The sequence below is a fragment of the Crocuta crocuta genome, unplaced genomic scaffold (assembly GCF_008692635.1).
Source record: "Crocuta crocuta isolate KB4526 unplaced genomic scaffold, BGI_CrCroc_1.0 scaffold50, whole genome shotgun sequence".
NCBI lineage: Eukaryota > Metazoa > Chordata > Mammalia > Carnivora > Hyaenidae > Crocuta > Crocuta crocuta.
The window spans coordinates 6,137,416-6,144,963 of record NW_027527428.1 but is presented as its reverse complement, the minus strand read 5'-3'; the positions used below and the strand labels follow the sequence as shown (position 1 = coordinate 6,144,963).

General features: G+C 56.4%; 1 protein-coding gene across 1 annotated transcript in view; it reads right to left on the bottom strand.

The window, feature by feature from the left end:
• The window catches only part of CCDC40 (coiled-coil domain 40 molecular ruler complex subunit), a 36,375-nt gene that overhangs the window by 14,552 nt on the left and 14,275 nt on the right, over window positions 1-7,548 (bottom strand). Inside the window, exons 9-11 of the mRNA XM_077755216.1 lie at window positions 6,718-6,839; window positions 329-572; window positions 62-244 (exon numbers count right to left, since the gene is read on the bottom strand). Of these exons, the coding sequence (XP_077611342.1) occupies window positions 62-244; window positions 329-572; window positions 6,718-6,839 (549 nt within the window). The remainder of the gene's footprint in view (window positions 1-61; window positions 245-328; window positions 573-6,717; window positions 6,840-7,548) is intronic.

Sequence of the window (7,548 nt, the reverse complement as noted above, 5' to 3'; positions counted from 1 at the left end):
TGGAGCCGCCTCCCCACCCGCCAGCCCAGGCGCCCGCCCCGCCCGGTGCGTGGTGTCGTACCAGGTTGGTCTTCTCCTTCTGGAGCTTCAGGATGAGCTTGTGGAAGTACTTGGTCATCTTGTTGGAGACCGTGTGCTCCTGCAGCTTCTCCACGATGGAGACGTCCAGCCCCTTCCTCTGCTCCAGCTCGTGCTGGATGGTCTCGTGGATGGCCTGCAGTTCGCCCACGATGGTCGCGTGCTCCTGGAAAGGAAGACGCAGAGGTGGCGCTGGTGGGGGAGGGGGGCTGCGGGGACGGGCTCTGCGGGGTGGGGGATGCGGTCCTACCACGTGGGCCTTGCCCAGCGCTTCCTCCGTGTCCTGGAGCGCCAGCCGGTAGGTGTTGAGCTCATTCTCCAGGGCCTCCTGCTTGGCCAGGCACTGAGCGGTCAGCTTCTGCATCAGGCTGGCTTCCATCTCCGCGCGGTTCAGGATGCTGGCCAGCTTCTCGTTCTTCTCCTCCTCCTTCATGATGGATTTCTTGTAGGCCTCGATCTCACCGTCGATGGATGTGATCTGGTGCTGGCACTCGCTGCCGGGGTCGAGAGACCAGAGGTGGGGCATCAGGGTGGCCAAGTGTGTGGCTGTGCCCGCTCATGGGCGGCTCCCCCAGTGGGAAACCACCTCTAAATAGTAGCCAATCTCGGCTACCGTTTCCTGATATATTCACAGAGCCACTGCCCACTGTGAGTTTAAGGCTAAGGCTCTTCTAAGGTAGTGAGGACAGGGGATGGGAAGGAGGAGTCGGGCATTGTCCCAGGGGCCTCATCCACCTGCCCTCGCTAGCCCCCAGAGCCATCCTGGGAAGGGCAGGGCACTGGAGCTCAGATCACTGGGGTTAGCTCGCCCCAGGGCCACAGTGCGTGGCGTGGCTGGGAGGCCAGTGATGGGCATCACTGCAAACTCTTCTGTTTCTCCCACACACACGGGCCATGAAAACATCTGCAGTTAACATCAAATCACAAACACAGGTGCTGGAAGATGAAGTGGAATTTTCGTTTGTGTGCGAGACATTTTCCCCCTTTGTTCTGAGATGAGCGCCTTTCTCCACTGACGGCATCTTATCCTTTGAATAAGTTCTTATTCAAAAAATCAGAAAGTGGGGCGCCTGGGTGGCTTAGTCGGTTAAGCGTCCGACTTTCGCTTAGGTCATGATCTCGCGGTTCGTGGGTTCGAGCCCCGCGTCGGGCTCTGTGCTGACTGCCAGCCCAGAGCCTGGAGCCTGTTTCAGTCTGTGACTCCCTCTCTCTCTGACCCTCCCCTGCTCACGCTCTCTCTCTCTCTCTTTCTCTCCTAGAAAAAAAAAAATCAGAAAGTACTTCCTCTTTGCACTGGAGTAACACCTTCCATGCCTTTTTCTCACATCTGTCCCCAGGCCTTCAAGTCTCCTCCTCAAGCTACCAGCTATTTCTTATATGTCTTTCCAGATCTATTTCATGCTGATACAAGCACTATGTGTCTGTGAAACAAACAGTAGCTCAGTAGATCCCGTGCTGCACCTTCGTTTTCTTGGGCTATCTTAGAGATAGTCAATAGCAGCGCGCACGGGAATGCCACGGTTCTTCTCAGTGACCGGATGGCATTCTACATGATGACTATGCTGTAATTTAAGAATCCTCACCGATACACTATTAGGTTCTTTCCAGTTTTCTGGCCTTTTTTTCCCCTAATTTCAACAGTGTACCAATAAATATCCTTACACATTTTAAAAAAGATCCCAGGGAGATATGGCATGTTTACTCGGCGGAAGATCCAACATTGTTAAGATCTCACTTCTCCCCGAACAGATCTATAGACTCAACACAATTCCCGTTCCAATCCCAGGAAGTATATTTTTTCCCAGAGATTGACAAAGTAATTTTAAACTTTATAAACCGACAAGACCTCAAATAGCCAAAATAATTTATAAGAGAAGAACGAGGATTCACACTACCTAATTTTAAGACTTTGTATAATAAAGCTGCAGTGTGGTGTTGGTGAAGGGGCAGATAGATGGATGGGAATCAGAGGTCCACAAATAGACACAACCCCCCCCCCCACACACACACACAATTGATTTTTGACCAGAATGACCCGCTATTTCAAAGGGGAGACAGTGGTCTCTTCAGCAGTGGTGCTGGGACCGCCAGAGACAGATGTGCAAACGGAACGCGCTTGGGTCTCAGGCCATGACAGGCGATAACTTGGAATGAGTCACGTGCCACGTGGAAGAGCTTAGCAGAAGACAGAGGAGGAGGGGATCTTCACGACCCTGGGTCAGGCAACAATTCCTTGCAGAGGACACAAAAACCATGAGCTATGAAAACAAATGAATTAGTTGGGCTTCATCAAAATTTAAAACCTCTGCTCTTCCAAAGCCACCATCGGGAGAAGGAGCAGGTGAGCCACAGGCTGGGAGAAAATATTTTCAAAGCACATCCGAGAGAGGACTCGGGTCTGGATTATGTGAAGAACTCTCGTAAGTCAATAATAAGATAAACCACTTAATTTAAAAATGAGCAAGAGATACTCCCAAAGAAGGCATGGGGAGGCAAGGAAGCACAGGAAAGGTGCTCATCCTCATTAGTCTTCAGGGAGATGCATCTACTAATGACCAAAAGTAATGGCTACAATCCAAACGGCAGTAGCAAGTGTTGGTGAGTTGGGGAGTAACTGGGACCCTCACCCACTGCTGGAGGGAATGCAAAATGGACCAAACCAAACTGGAAAACACATCGGCAGTTTGTTATAAAGTCAAATACGCGCTGACCAGCAATCCCACGCCTGGGTATTCACGCAGGAGAAAGGGAAACACGCGTCCCCACCGAGACGTGTACAGACTGTCACAGTAGCTTTTCCAATGACATTCCCAAACCGGAAACGACGGGGCAGCCGGTCGGTGGGGGACCCGATGAACACAGTGGTGGGCTATCCGGCAAAAACAAGGCACAAACTACTGATCTCGCAGCACCCCACGGGGGGATGGAGCGCAGAAGCAGCGTGCTGCGTGCAGGAAGCCGGATGAGCAAATCTGCACAGCCATTTACGGGACACCTTGGGAATGACAGGGCCATAGGGGACAGAAGACAGGTCGGTGGCCGCTGGGGGCAGGAGGCGGGCGAGGGCACAGACTCTAGGGGGGTGTGGGGACACCGGCCTCTTCCATTTGCCGAACTCGCAAAAACTGTGCACTGAAGAGGGAGAACTCTTCCACATAAGAAACGTGTACATAAATTAAGCCTCCACAAACCCGACTTAAAATGGAAAACCTACTCATTTTCTTTTTTAGGAAGTAGCAGCCTTACAAATGTCTAAAATCTGACAATAAAAAGAAGACGTCCAATTTAAAAAAAGGCACAGTCACAAACGGCGTGACAGAAGTCTGAACACGCGGAAAGTCACACACACGGGAGAAGAGATGCCTGTGCGTGCCCCAAATGCTAATAAATTGTCATTGTCACCAGAGGGAAAAGATGGTGCTCTTGGAAACCTCTGTTTTGCAAATTCCCTATGATGGGATCACTGATCCTCGATACAATTTATTGCTAAAAAACACACTTTATTATTATTTTTTTAATGTTTTTATTTATTTCTAGGAGAGAGAGAGAGACAACGTGAGCAGGGGAGGGTCAGAGAGAGAGGGAGACACAGACTCTGAAACAGTCTCCAGGCTCTGAGCTGGCAGTCAGCACAGAGCCCGACACGGGGCTCGAACCCACGAACCGCGAGATCATGACCTAAGCGAAAGTCGGACGCTTAACCGACTAAGCCACCCAGGCGCCCCAAAACACACTTTAAAAACTTCCTAGATGAACAGATACCAATAGAAAATACCCGGATACAGACACTGGTAGAGCAGAGAACACGGCCCCCACGTCGGGCCTGATCCGTTCATGGGTCACGAGGGCAGCTGTTTGGGGGCCTGGGGCATCTGACATCTCAACACCCCGGGGCGAGGGCTCTGTGCCAGGCCGCCCCTCGCATGTCCCATCAGAAGTAAGACAAGGCTGCCGGCAGGGCCCTGGGGACTGGGTGTGGCCCCGCCCCCAGGAACTGTAAGTTCTTGGGTGTCCCCCCCCCCCGAGGGTAAGCACAGCACCGTCTGTGGCTCCTGCTTGTTTTGAGATGTTGCCTTTGAATATGTGACTTCCAGTGTTGACTGTGGTCCCAGTCAGACTGTTCACCTGTGGCCGGGACCCACTTTTGACCTGACTTTGTCACTGACATTGCAAAGATTCAATGGCTCGTCGTGGTCTTTAAAGTGACAGGGAGGTGGGGACCTGTCTGGTCTGGAGGTCCCATATGGGCTTCCCCCAGGGCTGCTGGGTCCAGACTGAGGGGTCGGCGGCTGACAGCAAGGGGCCATCGGGGCAGGAGTGGCCAGAGGCCAGAGAAGCGCGTGGACAGACTGCCCGGTGCTCTGGGAAGAAGCAGGTTGGGGGGAAGGCACGGGGCCTCCGACACTGAGCCGCGTCCCAGCTGTCATCCGCCCTGTGCTCTTTCCCGCGGGCGGACCCTGTAAGTCCAAGGTCAAGCGTTAGCCTCTTTGGTGCCCGCATTTCCTAGTGGACACGCAAGCCTGGCATTCTCACGTCTAGGTCAGCCTCCCGTGCCCTGATCCCTGGAAACTAACCCCAAGGACACAGAGGTACTCCCGACATGATGGCCACACGCGGCTTCTGGGCCGGGGCGGGGGGTGGGCCTGCCGGGGGCCGCCCCAGGTGAAGGACCCCACCTCGGGGTGTGGGCCTCCCGCCGGTCGTCCTGACCGGAGCCAGGAGCGTCACCGGCTTCCTTCCTTGTCCAAAGCGGTGTACGCGGTACGAGCTGGCAGAGCTGGTGTTTAGTTCAGGCGCTGGACTGGCCTGGAAGTCGGAACGGCGCACGGTCTTATTTCTGCGGCGCCCTGACCTTCTGTTAGACCACCTCAGACTTCCTTCTTCCAACCTGCATGGATGCACGTGGCGCATCTCCATCTCCGCGGTTAGAATTTGCAGCCCTCACGCTCTCCTGTGCGGACAACGCGTTCTGACGGTGGACTCCGCTCCTCTGGGCTGCCGTATAGCTTTAGAAAGGACGCTGTCCTAAGCTAGACGTTCCAGTGCTGGTCAGGGGTGTGGGCTGTGTGTGTGCCTGCGCACGTGTGCGGGTGTTGTGTGCACGTGTGTACGTGGGCGCACGTGTGTGTAGGTGCACACGTGTGCGCCTGTGTATGCACGCACATGTGTGCGGGCTCTGTGTGCACACTTGCATGTGTGTGCGAGCATACCTGTGGGAGCGCGCATGGGTGCGTGTGTGCACGTGTGCCTGTGCATGTGTGCCTGTGTGAGCGTGTGCATGCATGTGCGGTGTTGTGTGTGCACTCGCATGTGTGTGCGAGCATGCCTGTGCGAGTGTCCATGGGTGTGAGTGCGTGTGGGTGTGTATGTGTGTATTTGCGTGCACACGTGTGTGTGCCTGTACGTGTGTGAGCACCTGTTTTGCTAAAACACCCACCCAGCCTTCCATGCACGCATGTTGTGAAAACACGGTTTTCACTGTGGTTACATCGCACAGTCCCGAAGTGTGACCCGCTGCGCTCCCGCGGGACTCTGGAACGCCACTGAGCGGTGTGACCAGCACCGCCTTTTGGGGACACAGCTGCCAGAGCTGGGCACGTGCATCCCCGGGGCTCCAGGCTGATGGAGACGACGGCGTACGGCGCACTCTGAAGCGGATTCACCCTGGACGTGGGGGCACCGAGGAGCACGGGTAACCCTCACGCCCGGGCAGGGAACACCCCCCGGAAGCAGCCCGGTGGCCACCCTGCGGTGGGAAAGGGAGGAACGAGCGATCCATGTCCTGATTTGGAAAGATCTCCAGGGCACGTGGACGAATGAGAAAAGCGAGGCACAGAGCAGGGCGTGTGCAGCACGTGACCGCAGTGACGGTGCCCGTGTGCCTGTCGTCGTCGCTGTTGTTTGAATTACAGGACCACCAAGGGCAAGTGCTTCCCAGCTGTCTGGCCCCAGGACGCTGCGCCATGGAGTGGCCAAGGCCAAGAGCCGTCATTCACTCACCCCCGCCCTCCGTGGCTCGGTGCCAGGAGAGCCGCCTGCTGCCTCCAGGCCCGGGCCATGGCGTGTGGGTCCCCGTCACCCTGGGCGGTCTGGGGAACGAAGGCAGTGCCGGGCCAGAGCCCCCTGTCCCCGACACCCTGCCCAGGCCACACAGAAGGGATGGGGAGCCCTGGGGGACGGCCGTCTCCCTTCCCCACGGGTGGGGAGGTCAGGACAGGATTCCGGCTGGAACGCAGCCCTGGGCACGACAGTCGCACAGGGATGGTTTCCGCGCATGGGTGGCGAAGAGCAAAGCGGAGGGATTCCTTTCCGTCCCAGAAATAAATACGCCTTTCCCCTCTGTCACCGCGTCTCCTAATCCTCCCAGGAAACCTGAGCGCGAAAGCTTTGCTGCTCTGGGGGCCGTGGGGAGTTTGAAAGGACTTAAGCGCTGAATCTCGGTGAACAATAGGGAGCTTTTGGGGCGGAAGCCGGGGACATGCCCCCCTTTGTCCCAGCAGCAGCAGTGGGACAGGTGCCGTGGGCGCACCTGAGGGTGATGGGGGTCCGCACACCCACCTGGGGCCCTGAGCCGGCCCGGCCTCCGCCCCCGCGTCACACCTGGAAGGCGGCGAGTGGCCCTCCCGGCCTCACGCCTACCTGTACGCCTCCTGGATGGTCCTGTGCGCCTCGTCTCGGTGCTTCATGCCCACCAGGCAGGCAGCCCACTGCTGCAAGATGTGCCTTTTCTCCACGCTGATGGCACCTATCTCCGTGCAGGCCTGCGGGCGACAGTGAGCGTGACGCGGATGGTGGGCTAGCGGCATCAGAGTGCCCAGAACGTCTCCTTTCCCATATCGCGCACGGTGAGCAGATAAACGCAAAAATAAATACAGCTCGAAAGGCACATCGAGCACCCACCTGAGCCCTGACCCCGGGGCTTCGAGGAGCTCAGAGCCAGGGGGTCGAGGGAGGAGGAGGAGAGGGCGGGTGGCCGGCAGTGACTGATGCCCGGCTCATTGAGAACGCAGCCTTGGGTCCACAGATGGAGCCTCGGGCCGACGCCCCTTCCCATAAGAGCCCTCACCATCGGGAACGACCTCGGTGAGGGCATCTATCAGGCCCTGGTGTGTGTGTGCACATGTGTGCATGTGGGTGTGGGTGTGTGCAGCCACACTCTTGATGGTTTGTGACCCAAAATTAAAAGCCAGCATGTTATACACGGGCTTTCGTGTCAGCAAGTATTTACTGGATTGTCGGACAGGCTTCCACGGCTCGGACATACGGTGACTCTCTCGTAGCAGAAGTCCCCTCCCCCCAGCCCTGCGGGGACTCTGCTATTACACACAGCTCGGTCCGCAGTGACTCCCTATTCATTTCGCCGTGCAGTTTATAGATCTACCCAATGTTTACTCGCATGCGTCTTCAGTACTTTCCTTGGGATGAAGCTCCAGTGATATTTTGGGAAGGGGGTGGGGGAGTTTTGGGGGC